At 43.9% G+C, this 19,331-nt stretch overlaps 3 protein-coding genes across 6 annotated transcripts in view; 2 read left to right on the forward strand and 1 right to left on the reverse strand.

Moving 5' to 3' along the window:
* Positions 1–19,331, forward strand: part of rgl1 (ral guanine nucleotide dissociation stimulator-like 1) — a 174,575-nt gene that overhangs the window by 39,154 nt on the left and 116,090 nt on the right. For 2 of the 4 annotated variants that reach the window (XM_080431395.1, XM_080431396.1), the window contains exons 17-18: positions 1,345–1,459; positions 2,257–5,159. In XM_080431395.1, coding sequence (XP_080287521.1) covers positions 1,345–1,459; positions 2,257–2,453 — 312 coding nt within the window. In that variant the 3' untranslated portion in view covers positions 2,454–5,159. Of the gene's footprint in view, positions 1–1,344; positions 1,460–2,256; positions 5,160–19,331 lie in introns of those variants that run through there. The other 2 variants (XR_013933341.1, XR_013933340.1) reach the window with 2 other exon arrangements.
* Positions 7,547–10,573, forward strand: LOC308087009 (transcriptional repressor NF-X1-like; the record flags this gene model as incomplete). The annotated part of the gene is made up of 1 exon (XM_080430649.1): positions 7,547–10,573. The coding sequence occupies one exon, from the start codon at positions 7,547–7,549 to the stop codon at positions 10,571–10,573; it is 3,027 nt and encodes a 1,008-aa protein (XP_080286775.1).
* LOC308087010 (uncharacterized protein) lies at positions 11,365–19,251 on the reverse strand (the record flags this gene model as incomplete). Its single annotated transcript, XM_080430650.1, has 5 exons — positions 11,365–11,441; positions 11,886–11,948; positions 13,622–13,655; positions 16,011–16,201; positions 18,768–19,251. 5 exons carry the CDS (start codon positions 19,249–19,251, stop codon positions 11,365–11,367), a joined length of 849 nt encoding a protein of 282 aa, XP_080286776.1.

The raw sequence follows: 19,331 nt of genomic DNA on the forward strand, positions 1-19,331 counted from the left end.
GGAGAAGAGATCCAGTAGAACTAAAAGACAAGTTATTTTATGCTTGGTTGTGCTCGGGTGTTGTGCTCAGAAAATAGCAGATCTACAAGCTCACAACTGTGAGCTTGTAGATCGGCTATTTTCAGCATGCAACCAAGTGTAAAATCAGCCATTACGATGCCATCAAGGCACCGCCAAAATACATTTTAGTCGACTAAATCAACTGTAGATTTAGTCGACTATAATCTTATAGTTAGATTTAGTCGACTAAAACAAAAACTAAGACATTGCAGATGACTAAAATATGACTAAAACTAAATGGAATTTTATTCAAAAGACTATGACTAAAACTAAATCAAAATGTGCTGTCAAAATCAACACTGGCGCACATGCGTGTGTGTGTGTGTGTGTGTGCATGCGTGTGTCGCAGCCTAAATGTGGATATCTACATGGATATTATTTTAAGCATTTGTTGTGGTCAACTAGCAATATGCTCATAAGCATTTTCCATAAAATCGTAATGGTCTCGGATATTTCATACTTTTGTATAAGCAAACTTCTTCACCTGGTTGGCAGTATGTAGAACAGCAGGAACAATATTACTAAAACGTCATAATGTTACATATTGTGTTAATTGTCTAGGAATCAGCACTAGTGTGGGGGGGCTCATTTTCATACTGTTTCACAAATCACACATTAGAACTTGGTCATACAAACATTTTCAGTCATGAGCTTTTATTTTTGCTTTAATCCATGTATGTAGCTTTGACTAAAGGTAAAGACATTTCTATGGGCATCTGGGTGGTCAGGTGCAAGGGTAGATAAAGCACTTGTCCACCACCACAGACTCCTCAATTCCTAACACGGTGCCTCTGGCTTGGCTGGGCGCTCCAATGAATACAATTGTTTGTGTTCACAGGTGGGAAAGCTATAGCTGACAGGGGTTGTGTTCAGGGGGTTGTGTTCTTTGTGTTGATGCCTACTGGTTGTTTAGCGTGCTTACCTGATTCACCTGATAGCATTGTGTTACGTACGCTCTTCCCCACTTTCGGGTGAAATTAACTCCATGTGTATTGGAGAAGGCGTGTTGTGTGTTCTACACAGGCCAACAACAGTGGGGGTTAATTCTAATTAAATTTGTCTCTGTATATATGTGAAATTTGTCTTCTGTCTTCTTCTGGTTTCGGTGCAATGCTCTATTGCTGTCGGGCAGAAACCGCCCCTTTTCAGATGGGGGTCCGGTCCGCAGTCAAATACATCAATTTTGGGGGTCCTAGACATGAAAACGTTTTGAGAACCAGTGCTGTAAAACACATAAGACATTTGTGATGTAATTTTAACTGTCCTTTTCTGTTCCTTACCCAGCTGACCAGTCAAGACAAGACTCCAGCGGTCATTTCCAGGGCCATGGCCAAGCACAACCTGGAGGTGGAGCCTGAGGAGGGATACGAGCTGGTGCAGGCCATCTCTGATGAAAGAGGTACAGCATAAAGATTTGTGTTCATATAAAACTGTTGGGGGTAGGATATTATAAGCATTAGCTTCTTCCTGCTCCTTTTCTAACATTGAGATTGTTGGTATTTTTTACCTTTTTATCGTTTTATTGTGACTTCTTTCTTGTAATGATGTTCGACACGAATAAAAAGAAAGAAAAAAGGCTGCTTCCACTGTTCCACTTATTTCTCAATGTCTGGTCTGGGGCCCACCCCTGGTGGTCCCTGGTGGACCCCCACATTGAGAACCAGTGCACAACTACACCATTGACAGGCACACATCTCTGCCTTCAAAGTGTTGTATGAAGTTTTCTAATGTGGGGTTGATCAAGTGCCATGAGTGCCTAAAAAGGGTCCCAAAATGTGACACATTTTAACCTGAATCTGGTTTAAAAATCTATTGGGAGTTTTTCCTCACAATAGAACAATAGATTACTAAAGAAACAAACCTGGGGTGACAGGGCTTTCTCAGTCGCAGCCCCCTCTTTCTTGGAACTCACTCCCGGCTTCCCCCACCCTTAATGCCCTCCCTCAAAACCCACCCATTCAGACTCGCATTCCCCACCTAATTCTAATCCTCCCCTTCTGCCTTTTAATTGTAATGTTTTTGTTTGCTTAGTTTCGAGCCTTTTAACTACCGGTAGTTATTCTCTTAATAAAGTTGTTTATTTTGTTCTGTTTTTGCAACGCGACTTTGAGTACAACGCGACTTAGATGACTTCTCACACCTTTTAGTAACAATCCTGTCTTCTCTCTCTGTACTTTTTTCTCTGCCCTCCCTCAGAGCTGGTGATTCCCGACAACGCCAACGTGTTCTACGCCATGAACTCTTCGGCCAACTTTGACTTCCTGCTCCGGGTGCGAGGCTCGGCGGCGGCGGCGCGGCCGGTCCAACTGCGGAGCCGGTGTAGCTCCACACTTCCCCGGACCTCCCAGCACCGCTCCAGCTTGTCCCTCAGACTGAGCAAGGTCACTCTGTGACCCCTTGACTGTAAAAAAGACTTTGATCTAGTAGTTTTCCCCCCTCATGCCCCCTAACCCAGGACAATGCAAGAACTTATACAGTATATCGTCTCTGTCGGGTAGAAACCTCATATGTCCAAAACGTTTTCAGGATTCAAATTCAAAAGCATCGAAAGTAGCAGATCGAGAAGCTCGAAACATTTCAAGCTTCTCGATCTGCTACTTTTGATGCTTTTGTGTGACGCCGTAGTATGATCAAGTAGGGCATTAATTTTCGAAAAAACACAAAAGGTTAGAATATGGAGATAAGAGGTTTCTGGCCGACAGTGACGAGATATATATATATATATATATATAAATATATATATATAAAGCCAGTCGAGTCAAAAGAGCACTAACAAAGGCGGCCAGATGGAGGAGGTCCATGGGTTCTCAGACTTTTTGAAGAGCTCAATTGAGACTTGTAGCATGCCCTTTGCGTGATCCCTGCACTTGAAGTCGTGCCAACCGCTGTTCGTCTGTGCCATACTCAGCCCCTTACCCTTACCCAACACCCTGCCACACATGGACGTGCCAGCAGGACTAGAGAACTGTATAGAATAGAGATTGTCTGTGACGAGGCGGAACAGCGTCCCCGAGTGGACAACACCACTCCCTACAACTAAAAAATGATTTTTTGTTTGCACACATCGCAGGAGCAGACTCGCTCTTGACCTCCAACAGTATTTCTCCTTTGTATTGAACTCTGTGACGCCCGTAAAGCCGAGATGATTTCCTGTTTTGGTGGAAGACGGATAAGTCTGTGAATGGAGGAGACTTGGACGGATGATTGAACGGATAGATCGACTGATGATGAAATTGGAGAAGTGTTGTCCAGTGAGTGTCCAGTCCTGTTGCCTTTTATTGATGAATGAATGGACTCCTGTATCTATCAATATTCTGAAATATTAATTCATTGATTAATTGACAGGAGCTGTGACATCATTACCTATCCTTCTTCCCCGTGCCATGTTTAAATGTAATTGTTGCCAATGTGCACGATGTGCACCGTGTATTATTCTGCTACTCGCACTCGTATTGGGAACTGGGTGACGAATGCATTCATCTTTGCATTCCGATTGGTTCCGTAACTTGGTTTTAACAAGTGCTTTTCTTATTGAAATGGCCTTAGCCGACCCTACTTGGGTGTTAAGAGACTCGATTCAAGCTGCATTCCACTCCAGAAATGTGTTCCCTCATCCTTCAATGTTCCCTTCTTCAGCTCAAAAGGGACAACACATCCTTGTGCTCTGTTGGCATTGTTGCACTTGAACGCAATAAGGCTCCCAAACTTTTGCCGGATCCAGGGCCCACTTGAAAATGTCGAAATTCGCAGCCCACCCATCTGACCATTTAACGAACGGCTGTCGTGTTAAGTGGTCAGTTGGGTGGACCACGTGCATTTTCATTATTTTAAAGATTGTGTTCAAGCATGGTTTAATGGAACCAACGTAGTATACTATAAGTTCCTGTTTCTTGGTATCACGATGAAAACAAAATTTCAAGGTTTAAAAATAATCATTAGTTTTTTTCACATACATTTTGTAATATTAATGTTATATTAACATTAACATCTTAGTGTTTTGCCAATTATTTGTGGGCCCACTTGCAATAACCTTGTGGGGGCAGTAAGGATTTATCTGAAGCATGTCGTGTCTGTCGGGTGGAAACCTAAAACTGTTACTTTTTAGGATTCAAATTCAAAAGTAGCACGTTTCGAGCTTGCGGACCTGCTACTTTTTAAGCTTTTGTGTGACACTGTGGTAAGATCAAGTAGGGTGTTAATTTACCCAAAAAAAAACACAAAAAGTTCAAATATGGAGATAAGAGGTTTCTGCCCGACAGCGACAAAGTTCTCATGAGCACATGGAGCATGGAGGGAAGAAGTTCCTGGAATGGAAAGCACAATGGGAAGAGTCTCAGAGTTGATGCCTACTTGTATCTGCTTGCCCCTCAGTATCTGGATTATGCAGTTGCACTTGCTAGTGGGTAGGACAGTGGTTCTCAAAGTGGCGTCCGGGGACCCCCAGGGGTCCTTGGGGGGGTTGTTCCAGGGGGTCCCCAACAAAGTTTGAACCACTTTTACCCTATATACATCGGATATTTGAAAATGGCTGATCTAGAAGAAATCTCTTTTTCTTGTGACAAATGTGGAATATTTTTGTAAACATTTTAACAACACAAATCTCATATGGGGGTCCCTGGCACAAAATGTTTTCAGATGGACCCCCAAATACTTATTGATTTGGGGGTCCTTGACATGGAAAGGTTTGAGAACCACTGATCTGAATGATGCAGTAGCACTTGCTAGTGGGTAGGAGGCGCCAGTGGGATGTGAATGTGGTGGAACGCGTGAGCCACTCTGCTAATGGATTACACCTGTTTCACTAAATGAATTGCTCTGTATGTTTGTTTTTATATATAAATATATATACATGTTTTTTGTAACACAAGTCATGCCAGAAAATGTGTATCAATTCGTCGGAGGCTAGAGGTTTTTAAAATAAAGCGAAAATTAATTGGATGACGTGGGGGGACAAAATGGACAGAATTTACTGTGATGCATTTGGAAATCTTTACCGAACACACACACACACACACACACACACACACACACACACACACACACACACACACACACACACACACACACACACGTGTCTACATAACAGCAAGACTGTCCACCCTAACATGCCACTCTCACCACCCTGGCATCTGATCATCTTATATATTATCATTGCTCATTTCTGTGCAATGCACTCACTTCCTCAATTCTCTCATTCATAACATCTCGCCGCTCGCACTTATTGCTCAACAATGACACGTTGGGGAGATTGTGTAAACGCTCATTCACAAAATGACTGACTCATACTTAGTCATTCTTATTCCATTTGCGTCGGTCCAAATGGACGTACGCATTGTGTTGCATTGTTAAGTGAATTTCGGTTAAAGTCTGCCATGATCCAGTGTCCTTCCATCCAGCAACAGTGTTCTTCGTTGGTCAACAGATCTGACTATGTACCCCACCAATCTAACCCCATGTTGTATTGGCCATTCAGAATGACAGACTCGTAGACGTATGTCATTGGCCAAATGTCCCGATCGTCTTCCCATGTATCACCTCACATCACCACTCATCTAGTCACCCTCAGTTCCTATGTTCTTCACTGCCAAAGACTCTTCCTCTACAGTACAGTATGTTAATAAATAAATTATTATCATTACTATGATGCTTGTCTTGTGTCTTCCTGATTCCCCAGATCTACTGCACATATATTTTTTATGATGGTATACAGTATTTTGTGACATAGTATAAAACTAGTGCAGTACCTGCAATCTCTTATATCAGTCATGTTTGATGCACCAACTTCATAGATCTGTCTCCATATATGAGTAAGAAGTGAACACACACACACACACACACACACACACACACACGTCGCTTCACAACACATTGTTGGTACCCGTTTTCCAGAGGTCATACCATTTGACATGATACTTACGAAATATTTTGTATGGGATAGTTGAAAAATCTAAGCTGAATCTATTTTGGTTACAGCTGTTGCAGTTGCCCAATGCATAATGATTCTGCAGTCAGTACCTGTGAAAATGCTGTCCCTGCATAGCTCCGCAGGTGCAGAAATGTCACTGACACAGCACTGTTATGAAAGTCATTCCTGCTGGGGCCACTCACAGTAAAAATGCACTTAAATTCACACTGTATAGGCACCGAATACATGATACTGACCATGATGCCGTCATGATACTGACATGACCGGGGGCCTATTTCACGAAAGCAGAATGTATATATATATATACACACACACGCACACGCACACGCACACACACACACACACACACATATATAGTTTGAATGGGGTTTATAGATGTAAGTATGTAGAACTAGTAGCCTGCCAAAGTTTGCACTCTTTCCCAGTTTACATGTCCATTGCCAGAGATTTGCCATTGACATTGCATTGGGCGCTTAAAGTTAAAACATTTCAAAAACTACACATTATTTCAAAGTAAAAATCTCAACCATGCATGTCCACAGTAAGGTGGAATTTTTAAATTGTGAATCAAGTTTATAGGTAAAAGTATGAAGGAACAGTGAGTTGCCAAAGTTTTCAGATGTAAGTTTTAAAAGTTGAATATCTCAAAAACTACAAAACATTTCAAAGTAAAAAATTCACGCATGTGTGTCCACAGTAAGCTTAATTTAAAAAAGTGTGAATGGAGTCTCTAGGTGAAAGTATTTTTTGTGTTTTTTTTTAGGTGTCAAAATCTTCCATCGACCGCCATTATAATTTTCTGAACTTTTAAAGGAGTATATTTCTAAAACCATGAAACATTTCAAAGATTCCTTTTCAGGCAAACATGTCCACAGTGAGATGAACATTTTAAAGTTTGAATGGGGTTTATAGATGTAAGTATGTAGAACTAGTAGCCTGCCAAAGTTTGCACTCTTTCCCAGTTTAAATGTCCATGGAACGGAATAAACCAGGCTGTACGGACCAGACTTTGTCAAACCTGGATTTGACTTAAATCCAGGCTTATTTAATTCTCCTTTCGGGTAATAGGCTCCATGATATCATGGTCAGCATCATGTCACAGGGCCTGACATCCCTGCCACTGCCTTGCCACAGCTGTCTATAAGAGGGTCTGTCTCTGCGTGTGTGTGTGTCCGGAGCTAATCTCGTAAAACAATGGGCACCATTTTCACAAAGACATTTTGTACTTAAAATATTAAATGCTATAATGAAAGTCGATGGGGCCAGAATAGGGCCGAAACCTTGCCCATGTCATAGATATGTCACAGACGACTGACGTCACAGGATGGCCACATCCATATAAAGTCGATGGTGGGATATCTGACTGGCTGAGGGCTCCTTGAACCCACCGCGGACCTCAGTACGGATTCTGGCATCACAGCAGAGACACCATCAGCGTTTCTGTCAGTCTGGGCTGAAACATGACTGGGTGCAGTCATTATACAGTTTAGATTTCATTGCAGAGCTTTTGTGCTTGTGTGCTCCAACCAGCCTCCAGACGACGACAATTCAACTTCTGCAATGCATCACCAGCCTCCCCACCGCCACGGGGACGGGGGACAGGGGCGAGGAAGGGCGAAAGGAGGAGGCAGAGGAGTAGGACAAGGGGGGCGATGGTCAAACGGAGGACAAGACAACAGAGGTTTAAATGGTGGGGCTGGTGGTGGTTCGCTGCCGGGTGTACCAGCCCCGGGTACCAGACCTGGAGCTGACCGTAGTGAACACAGGGCTGACAGCAGAGCGGTCACTCCTGTGAGTAGGGATGTGCGACATCCCAGCGAAGACCAGGACACCCGGCCACAGAAAAACAAGGAGTTGAATCAAGAGCCAATGGGAATGGTGCAAGATGCCAGGGGCGTGAATGGGAGTGACTCTAGACATACGCTGGAGAATCAGGGGAATGGGTCTGTGGGAGAAGGCTCGAGGTCTGCTGCTGGCAGAGAACACTACTCTTCAGAAACGAGAGAAAGACGTCAGAGGGGCAGGAAGGGTGCAGACTGGAACCTGTGTCAGATTGATCCCCAACAGAAACGCACAGAGCCAAAACCTTGTCGAGGACCATTCAAGTCAGCCAAGCCATCGCCTCAAAAACAGAGCAACTCGGACAGGGGAGCTGGTGGCGAGGAGAGAGTCCAGGGACGAAGTGCACCCCTGCAAAACAGAGAGCAGGAGAGAGGCAACATGCCTAAGAACAAGGACGCACAAACTGCATGTTGGATTGAGCAGCTGTCTGAAGAGAAGTATGAATGCATGGTGTGCTGTGACGTCATCGGTCTCATGGCCCCCGTGTGGAGTTGCCAGATCTGTTACCATGTCTTCCATCTCAAATGCATTAGGAAATGGGCCAGGTCCTCGGCCTCACAGGCAGAGGATTCAACTGAAGGCTGGCGTTGTCCAGCTTGCCAGAATGTTGCAAAGAAACACCCGACCTCCTATATCTGCTTCTGTGGCAAAGTTACTAATCCGGAGTGGCAACGCAGTGAGATCCCACACAGTTGTGGTGACATGTGTGGGAAGAAGAGAGGAGTGGATTGCAACCACCGCTGTAACATCTTGTGTCATCCTGGACCTTGCCCACAGTGCCCTGCTTTTGTAACAAAGTCCTGTGTCTGTGGTAGAACCATTCAGCCGATGCGCTGTGGCCAGGCTGCAGTTGTCCAGTGTGACCGTGTGTGTGGGGCAGTTCTCAACTGTGCTGAACACACCTGTGTCCAGGTGTGCCATGGTGGAACATGTCAGCCCTGCCAGCTCCTAGTTCAGCAAGTTTGCTATTGTGGTATTACTTCTCGTAAGGCCCTATGCGGCGCAGATAAAGAGGAATTTGATGGTTCTGGACATTTCTCCTGTCAAAGACCATGTGGGAGGATATTGGACTGTGATGCCCACCGATGTGAGCAGGTGTGCCACCCTGGGCCATGCCAGCCTTGCCCTTTGTCCCCCAGGATGGTGAAAACCTGTCCTTGTGGGCAGACACCCCTGGCTAAGCTCTTGGAACTGGGCTACTCAGAGCGGGAGACCTGCTCAGATCCTATTCCCTCCTGTGGAAAGACTTGCAGCAAGCCATTGGCCTGTGGCTCCAATGACACTATTCATATATGTGAGATGCTGTGCCATGCGGGAAGATGTGGGCCATGCTCGCTTACCTCAACTATCACATGCAGATGTGGCTCAAAGACTAAGGAGGTCCCCTGTGAAACTATTAACAATGAAGATCAACTCGTCTTCAGTTGCGGGAGACGCTGCAATAAGAAACGCACATGTGGTCGACATAAGTGTGGGGAGCTGTGTTGTGTGAACGTGGAACACGGGTGCACTCAGATCTGTGGCTACAAGCTCAACTGTGGGATCCACCACTGCCAAGAGCCCTGTCACCGTGGACACTGTGAACGCTGCTGGCAATCCAGCTTTGATGAGCTGACATGCCACTGTGGGCATACTGTGTTGTACCCTCCAATCGCCTGTGGCACCGAGCCCCCAGATTGTAAGAATCCATGCACAAGGAGACATGGGTGTGACCATCCGGTGTTTCACAACTGCCACAGTGAAGAGAAGTGTCCGCCGTGCACGCACCTCACTCAGAAATGGTGCATGGGAAAGCATGAGCAAAGAAGCAACATTGCTTGCCATTTGCAAGACATCTCTTGTGGTCTCCCGTGTGACAAGGTGCTGCTGTGTAAAATGCACCGCTGTAAGCACATCTGCCACCGTGGCGAGTGTTTGTCTGAGGGCACCTGCCATCGGCCCTGCCCGCTACCTCGTCCAGAGTGTGGCCACCCTTGTTCTGCTCCATGTCATACAGGCAGCAGCTGCCCACACAACAGTTGCACTGCCAAGGTGGCGCTACAGTGCCACTGTGGTAGAAGAAAGAAGAGTGTGGCGTGCACAGAGGCTACCAGTTCATATCAGAAGTATGCAGCCATTGCCATGGCCAGCAAGCTGTCCGATATGCTGCTGGGCGAATCTGTGGACATCGGTCAGCTCATCACTAAGAGGGACGTAAAGCAAATCAGGCTTGAGTGTGACCAGGAGTGTGCTACACTGGAGAGGAACAGGCTCCTGGCTGAGGCCTTACAAATTGACCTCTCGGTGGACCCCTTCAATGTCCGCTCCACTTCCACGTACAGCGACAACCTCAAAGAGGTTGCAAGAAAAGACCTGAAATTTGTCAGTGAAGTAGAAGAGAAGATCAGGAATGTTGTCAAACTTGCTAATGAGGGAAAACAGCAAAAGAGGAGCCATTGTTTCCCGCCCATGAACCAGGAGCACCGGAAGATTGTCCACGAGTTGGCCAAAGCCTACGGCGTCGAAAGCGTGTGCTACGACAGTGAGCCCAAGCGCAACGTGGTCATCACTGCCCACAAGGGGATGTCTGTCTGTCCAAACTCGACTTTGACATTCTTAATAGAGAGAGAGGTGTCTAGGGCCCATTGGGCCCCCCCACCCATTGCCCATATCAAACAGCACAGCAGCAAAGCTGACAGTGGGAGCTGCTGGTCAAAGATGGTTCAAGAAGAGCCTGTTATAGATTATTTTGACGTTCAGGATTGATCCAAGCTCAGAGACAGAGTCCTCCAGATCTGTCAACAGTGACCATCTTTGGTCACATAAATAGGATGAGTACATAACTGCTTAGGGGGCTCATGACAGGCAGGTTGAAGGGCCACGAACCCGAGTCTAATAGAATGGTGAGCTGGCCGAGAAGCACCGGGAACAGAACTGGAATGCATAAAGTCTCTGAGATATTTTTTATTTATTTAGAGTAGCCAAAAAAAAAAAAAAAACGTTTTCTCCCCCGTTTAGTCATTATGCCAATTAATTTCTCTCCACACACATTTCTGTATTCGTCACTGCTGTTGTATCCTCCTGACACTCCCTGCTGGCAGGTGCCACCCCAGCTTGTAGGAGTAGGTGCAATGACCATTATCACCCGCCCGGCTTCCCTCTCCCGAACACAGGCCAATTGTGTTCACATAGACGCCTGACAAAGCCGGATGCACCACGGCGGATTCGAACCCACAACCTCTGTGGTGTTGGGCAGGCACTTTACCACTGTGTCACCCGAGTGCCTGTCTCACTTTTCACTGACATTATCAAGGTGGGGAACAAAGTGACTCACCCATGGCCGCTCTTGGAACCACCACTGCTGAGTGGAAATGTGGAGTTTGTCATGCTGGTTAGGGGGAGAGGCCATGAGGTGAGCCACCACATTGTTGAAATCGGCCACCTTCCTCTGGAATAGCTTTGGCTCATCTGGGTTCATTCTGGCCAGATCATTCTGTCACGATAAGCTGGCGAACCCAAATGCGAGACTAAACAAAGACAGTCAGGTTAAATGGTCTTTATTCATAACCAAGGTGGAAGTAGGGGTTGGTGGCGTGGAAGTGAGCAGGCAGGGCACAGGCAGTGTTGCCAGATTCTGGGAGAGAAACAAGCAACCAGGTCTAGGAAACCCAGGCCAAAAGAAGCGACTATGGGCCACGTGAGCACTTTAACATACATCAGCTATTTGAAAATAGCAGATCTACAAGCTCACAACGCGTCGCGATGTGACGCGTTGTGAGCTTGTAGATCGGCTATTTTCAAATAAAATCTTGCGAGGAAATTATAATAAGCAGATCTGGCAACCCAGGGCACAGGCCTGGCAGTAGGCAGACAGGCAGGCAGTGGAACAGGTGAGCTGGGTTCTGAAGCAGAGGAGAAGAGTTTGAGTTGAAGCTAACACAGGAGCAAAACACTAGGAAAATTTGAAATAACTGAGACTAGTAACTTCACAAGAATATACAACTGGCAAGAGTCATGCTACTACCATGGGAGGTTGTGCAATGACCTGGCGGTCAGATGAAGACCAGGGTTCAAATACTGTGAGTGAGGGTTGATGAGTTGATGGCTGGCAGGTGCGTCAGCTGGAAGCTGGGAGTCAAGCCTACGCCCATGCAGAGACACAGACTGTGACATTCTTGGTGGTAAAGTCCACTGTGTGTGCTTTATTCTTTGGCAGGACAACTGAATCCAGCATTATCCCAAAGATGGGACAACTGATGTTAGGGAGGCAGAGAACCATGCATGCCAAGATTACTCCTCTCCACATACCAATCACTCGCTCTATTTAAACCCAATCAAATCAACCAGGAGGCCTTTGTTTTTTGCATCCCTCCACCTCCATTCTTTTTGCCTCTTTCCCCTGCTCTTCCTTTCCCTATCTCGTCCAGACGTCCACTTTCCTCCTCTCCTTGTCCCTCTCTCTCTCTCTCTCTCTCTCTCTCTCTCTCTCTCTCTCTCTCTCTCTCTCTCTCTCTCTCTCTCTCTCTCTCTCTCTCCCTCTCCCTCTTCACTGGTGCCTACTTCAACCTCCATCCCAGAGATGATACAGGACTCTGCAGGGTCTGTGACCCCTCTCAGAACCTCCACCTATCCGCCCCTCATTCCACTAAAATTCATTTCGACATCAACATTCTTTTCATTTCAACATTCACTTCTTTTCAACATTCACTTTCTTTCCATAAATAACCCTTTATAAATGTTGATTGTGTGGTTCTCTGACTAATTAAAGTGCGTTTGCTGAATTGTATGGATTCAAGGGCAACTGAAGCGTTTAAAGTAGGGGGTGATCGAAAACAAGTGTGTGTGTGTGCGTGTGCGTGTGCGTGTGTGTGCACGCGAAGTCGCTCGCACACACACACAAACGCACACACACACGCACGCATGCACGCGCAGTTGCGCGCATGCATGCATGCGTGTGTGTGTGTGTGTGTGCGTCATGGTGTGCATTTGCTTGTTTGTGTGTTTCTAAAGGACCAAAAAAGAGCACCACCAGGGAAAGGTGTTCTTTACTTTTCTTCACATCCTCTCCAAGGAGTTAAACCGGACAAGAATGAATCGTATCAGGTCTTCACTGCTTTACCATCTCAAGTCACTGGACAGGCATGACAGATAACAGAGCTGAGAGATGTTTACTGGTTTTATGACATGGAGGAAGAAAACATTGAACTATGCTCTTCCAACCAGCAATGTGCAATCTATACTAATGTGCCTTACAGTAGGCCTTGGCCTTGAACATAGGAACTCTGCTGAGAGTCTGCATTAGACCACTAGACCATCACACCATGCAGAATGAGTTGTCTTCTAGTGTTCTTTTGTATGTTTTTTTGCAGTTAGCCTCAAAACTTAACTACAGAAGGTCTGAGAATCAAACAAGGAAGCTCTGTGTTCAGAGGCAGAACACTAGCCTACTGCACTATACGACCTTCACACGCAACAGGTATCCTCTAGTGTTTTTAAAGTGTTTCGTATATTAGCCTAAGAAATGACCTGCAGAAGGTCTAGGACTCAAACAAGGAACCTCTATGTTCAGAGACAGGGCACTATAGACCACTTCACTGTAACGCCTTCACACTAATGCCCCCTTGGGTTTTTGAAGTGTTCTTTTGTATTTTTGCCTCAAAATCTAACTGCAGAAGGTCCGGGACTCGAACAAGGAAGCTCTGTATTCGGAGACAGAGCACCAGTCCTCTCCCTGCACTATAATAAAACCTTTACACGCAACCTAGTGTTTTTGAAGTTGTTGTTTTTTGTATATTAGCCTTGAAATGTAGCTACAGTAGTCCTGGGACTCAAACATGGAAACTCTGTGCTGAGAGACAACACCAACACGCCTTCACACTGAACAGTTAATCTAGTGTTTTGATTTTTGGTGCCATTTCTACAGTTTCATAACTTCAAATCCTTACCCCAACCATTCACAGAAATAAAACCGTTTTTGGCCACCAGAGGGATCATCAATGATCACAACCTCAGTATGGAATAATGACTCATAATGTAATAAACTAAAATGTAATAAAAGCTCATAAAATCATAAGCGCATAACATAAAAACAGATTTTTGCATGACAGTTCATAATATAAAAACGTCTCATATTGTTGAGAAAAGTGTTACATCGTAATAATCAGTACCAGTGTCATGGTCAATGTATTCAAAGACTGACCTCACCACGGCACTACATTAAATTCCCACTTTTACAAGTTTCTCCTAGTGATTTTGAAGTGTTCTTCACAATGCTAGACTTCAAAATTGCTTTGGAGTTTAATCTGAATTTTCACCTCATGTACCTGCGATTCAAACACTCTCCCTTGATGCACATGCTTGATCAGGCTGTTCTCAAAGTTAGCACTGCACTACGGCACCTACAATGTTTTGGGGATGTTAGCCTTTATTTCAAGCTTGTTTGGTCTAGTGCTGAACCTGTACTTGGAGGCGTCTATGACACCAGTCATCTATGACATCAGTCATCTCCATATTTGGGCATTAATTGTAGATAGAAATTCCTCTGTCATTTAGACTAGAGTCTAAATCCATACTATTAATTTGAGAAAGATGGAAGAGAGATGTAGGATGGAGTAAGCTTCACCTTGGTTTTCTTGTGCTGCTTCAACCTGAATCTTTGATAGAATGAACAGTGAACACTAAATCGTTTTAGGATTGACAATGCTGATTTAGGGACCAGGAAGTATGCTGGACAAGAACCAAGTCATTTTGCTGAGTGGAAGGCGAATCTGCTGACATGAATGCAGCAGCCATGACCTTCCTTTTCCCTTGACTGCAGCAGCAGGCAAGCTTTTTCTCCACAGAATTCAAACAACAAAATGCTCTTTTGGAATTTAGATTTTATTTAAATGTTGGTGCAAAATACAATTGTGTTCTGGGGAAATAAACAAACTAATATCAGCATATTGATTCTAACCATCCAGCTGAGTTTCACAGAGAGGGAAGGAAAATACCGCCAATAACAAGCTAATTCCCGCTTACTAAACAGAGGGGAGGATTATTTTCTCTCCACAGCACACTGTGGAATGCAACTTTGTTACATTTCCAAACACTATACATTTGTAAAATGTATAGACGTAAAAAAAAAGAAAAGAAGTAATAATACAAAAAAAGGCATACAAATTTTAATTACAGAACACCTGCAACTTTGATTTATTGATTGAATACTTTATTAGTCAGAAATGTAAACAGCACGTGGTACAGTCAGACATTAAGGCTAAAAGGATAATGCATTGTGGTCCTATGTATTCAATTCATCAACATGGCAAAAAAACGTATATGAGTGATCCCTTTAATGCCTTTACTATCCCAGACCAGAAAGGTTTAATCATGTCGGTGTGGAATAAATAGATGGTTAGAATCAACAGGACAAACAAGAACAGAAGTATTTAATCCAATTTCAAGGTACCTGTGCATGTAGCAGCCATACATAAGCCTAATTTAAGAAAACTGTGAAAGTGCATTTGTGTCGTAATAACTGTATAACAGATCCAAAAATGTGTACTTGAACTATACTTGATAGATAGAACAAAAGAGATACTATATGTTTTATAATATAAAGTATTATTCAACCACCACATTCTATACAGCAACAATCTTACTAATTTCTTCGCTGTATCAAAAACCCATTTAGGCATACAAAATAACATCAATCTACAAGCAAACACTAGTTAACAATTTATGGCATAGATAAATAATGGCAGCACAGCGAAATCCAGTTGAGGTTTTCATTTGTGTAAACTTTTAGAGGAGGATTCCATTTCCTTTCCCATAATCCTCTAGAGCCTATTCACAATCCAGACCTTTTCTGGTGCTGGATTGCTTTATTGATTTAACACTCAACAGCTAAGCTTCTCCCAAACTCCCAATACAGTAGCCTCCTACTTACTAACCCGCTACAGCTGAGACTGTAGGTCACTTGGATATACAGTAACCTGCAATTAATTAAAAGTCTAATCTATAGTACGTAGCAAAAAATCCTGAAGGGGGCGTCAACAAGTGTCATTTGGTAGCGCGGACATCTTGGTAGGGCATAAACAGGTTGACTTAACATTGACTCCCACCAGTATGTCTGCAGCTACTATGCCACGCCCCCCCCGTGGTGACGACACGTTGCCAAGCACTATATGACTCATTGGTGAATTCCATCCACCTTCCGACTAACCATGTAGGGTTGGAAGTCAGGGTGACGGCGTGCATGTTTCAGCAAGTGGTCACTACGCATGAAACGCTTGTCACACAGTGGACATAGGAAGCGCTTCTCCCCTGTGTGGGTGCGAGTGTGGCGAGCCAGTTCATCTGAACGAGCAAACCTCTTTTCACAGCCAGGCCAGGTACAGGTGAAGGGTTTCTCTCCTGTTGAAAGGAAAACAGTAACAGTCAAATATTTTGTATTTTTTGGGGCTTTTTCTGCCTTTATTTGATAGTGTACAGTAGACTGACAGGAAATGGGCCGCGATACGCTGTCAGCCTAGGTGCCCGGACCGCTACGCCAGCCGTCCGGGGCAAGAGAGTATTTTATGGTTCTCTGGTCACACATGTATGTACAGTTATGTGTCCAGCATGTCTAGCTGTCTATAAGAGGGTCTCTGGGTGTGTGTGTGTGTGTGTGTGTGTGTGTGTGTGTGTGTGTGTGTGTGTGTGTGTGTGTGTGTGTGTGTGTGTGTGTGTGTGTGTGTGTGTGTGTGTGTGTGTGTGTGTGTGTGTGTGTGTGTGTGTGTGTGTGTGTGGTACCTCCATGCATTTTTTCATTTATTTTTTATTTTTACTTTAAATGTATGATGGAAGTCAAGGAGGCTTGGATCGGGCTGCTCACAATCAATATGATGTCATTGTTTATAACAGCTGTGTGTGTGCCTTCAGTGACTTCACCGACAGTCAAAAGGACGAACTATGGCAGAGCACTAGAAATTCGTAGCCATACACAATAGGTCATACGTACATCATAGATACTGTACGTCATAGATGACTGACATCACATCACTGCCCACATGAAGGCTGAAATCCACATTGGATCTCCACACCGTTATTAGGCCTAGTCTACTTTTTATTTTATTTATATGTAACATTTATTTGTCATCATTATTTTTTTATTGTGCACGGCTGTTCGTTTATTTCATGCTGGCTTTTGGTAGCCTGATAAACCTCTCCCTCCGGAAGGGAGGGGTTTACCAGGCTAGGCTTTTGGCACGCTTATTGCCTCCATGTGGATTCTGTTTGGAAACTTTGTTGTGCCTCATATTAAAAACGTGTGGTGTATCCTGACAATGCTATTTTCTTCCAAAATGCCTTCATTTTCTTTGAGGGTCTGGTGTTGAAGTTTGGACAGCACCTGTGGCAGTAGCAGACTGTTTGCATGTCTATCATTACAGCATACTTACTCAGTGTTCTATTTTATGAGACATACACTTTAGTGTGAATTTACATACAATGAGTGTATTTCTTTTGCTTTCAGATTAACATCTATATTTAAATATATAAATATATAGAGATATTTTTTATTTAAAACTAGAATAAATTTGTTAAAAGGACAATCATGGAAGGCATGGGAATCAAACAAGGAATCTCTGTTTTCAAAGACTGACCTCACCGCTGCACTACAGAAAATGTACACTTTTACAGGTTTCTCCTAGAGATTCTTTGCAGTCCAGCATAGACTAGCAAGTCTACTGTACACTGGTACAGTAGACAGTGGGTTACACTGGTAATATCAGACTTAGACTTTCATAGAATTGTAGCAAAAAGTTACACGGGCAAATGCAAGTAGGCCCCTAAATAAGAAATCTTTATTTAAAGTGACTTGACAGTATGCAACATGTAGGCTTGTTTATTTTATAACTGTGGTAAAACTTTTGATTGACAAACATAGCCTATATACAAACATGACCAGAGATAACTAGAGACATGTGAATTCCTGTTTAATTTACTCCACATTTTACTTTCAGGTCAAAAAAATTATATGACCTTGAGAAATATCTGATTAGCATAAGGATGAAGGATGGAACAAGATCCTTGCTGGCTAAAAACAAATACATAACCCATCCATGATGTGACAAAACAACTATCTATTACTTTTTGGATTGGGGTAAATCATTTGCCATGGCTTCAGTTTATACACAAGGCCTTAAACCTGTTATGGATTTATGCCATGCAATGCTGCACATAATCTCTAGACCATACTAGAGCAAAGGTTTACAGCGTTGGGTCAAGTAGCAGTCAACTGTAGAGGCAGGTACCATTTTCAGTTTCTGTTCCATACTTTCCTATTTTCATTTCTTATAATTATACTTAATCCGAATGGATTACAATTTATTTAAATAAACATGTATGATGTCTAGCTATTTCGGTCTAAGTTAAGTAAGTAGCCTATGACTTATTTAGGCTATCCCTACACAGGTGGGTTTGACGGCTCTTACGTAGAACCTGATCAGTTATAGCCTATTTTATTGTGTTATTATGGCCTCCAAGGTTATATAGCTTTGATTGTACATATATGTGGGCTACGCGCTTTGTAAGTTATTGTATGATACATCTTAAATATAGCCTATAGCAGGCTGTAACAGTCTTTCCTATGTCAACAATTCCACATCTCATTCTAACAGCAAGCAACTCTTAGATTCGATTTTTAATATGAAATCTAGAGTTGCAATAGGCCTACCAAACATTTAGACATACAAAATAAAATCAATCTACATAAATATATAATAATAAAGTATATAAAGTATAAGAATAAAGAATAAAGTATTCAATCAATTATTCAATCAAAAACCCTTGACAGCCCATACATCCAAACAGAAAAGTCACTTTTCTGTTTGGATGTATGGGCTGTCAAGGCGTTGGTATTGAAACTCTATTTCCAGATATTAAAAATAGGATCTAAAAGAGCTGCTTGCGGCTAAAATCTCATTCATGAACACTATACCTGTGTGAGTCCTCATATGTGCCTTCAGATGAGAGGACTTCCCATAGGATCTGTTACAGTCTCTGTACGTACAGCAGTGTCTCCTCACAGCTGCCGAGCTCTGGCGCTGCTGTGTGGACGGTACAGTAGTAGTAGATGATGATGATGACGATGGTGTTGGAGAGCAGCCACTCTCCCCACATGAACTGCTGTGACTGTCGGCGTCACCGACGTAAGAGTTACTACTATCAGAGCGGGCCGACATGGGTCGGCGAAGCAGCGTCCCCTCGGTACAACAACTGGGTCTCTCTCTCAGAAGCGTCCCCTCAGTACAACAACTGGGTCTCTCCCTCAGCGTGTCCAGAACCTCCCTGTCCTCCATGGACCCTCCTCGGTCCTGGGAGTAATTCCGCGAAGGCCCGGGGTCACGAAACACCGCTCCTCCCGTGGAAATGGAAACCAAGCATTCTGCGGCGAAGTAGTCAGTGAGCGCAAACGTTGCCATTATTATTATTCGTCACGGTCCGTGAGGGAGTAGATTGTTGGAAAAGGTGTAAATGTTGCCAACAATGACGCCACACCCTC

The sequence above is a fragment of the Gymnoscopelus braueri genome (genome assembly GCF_963280865.1).
Source record: "Gymnoscopelus braueri genome assembly, chromosome: 6".
NCBI classification, from domain to species: Eukaryota; Metazoa; Chordata; class Actinopteri; order Myctophiformes; family Myctophidae; genus Gymnoscopelus; species Gymnoscopelus braueri.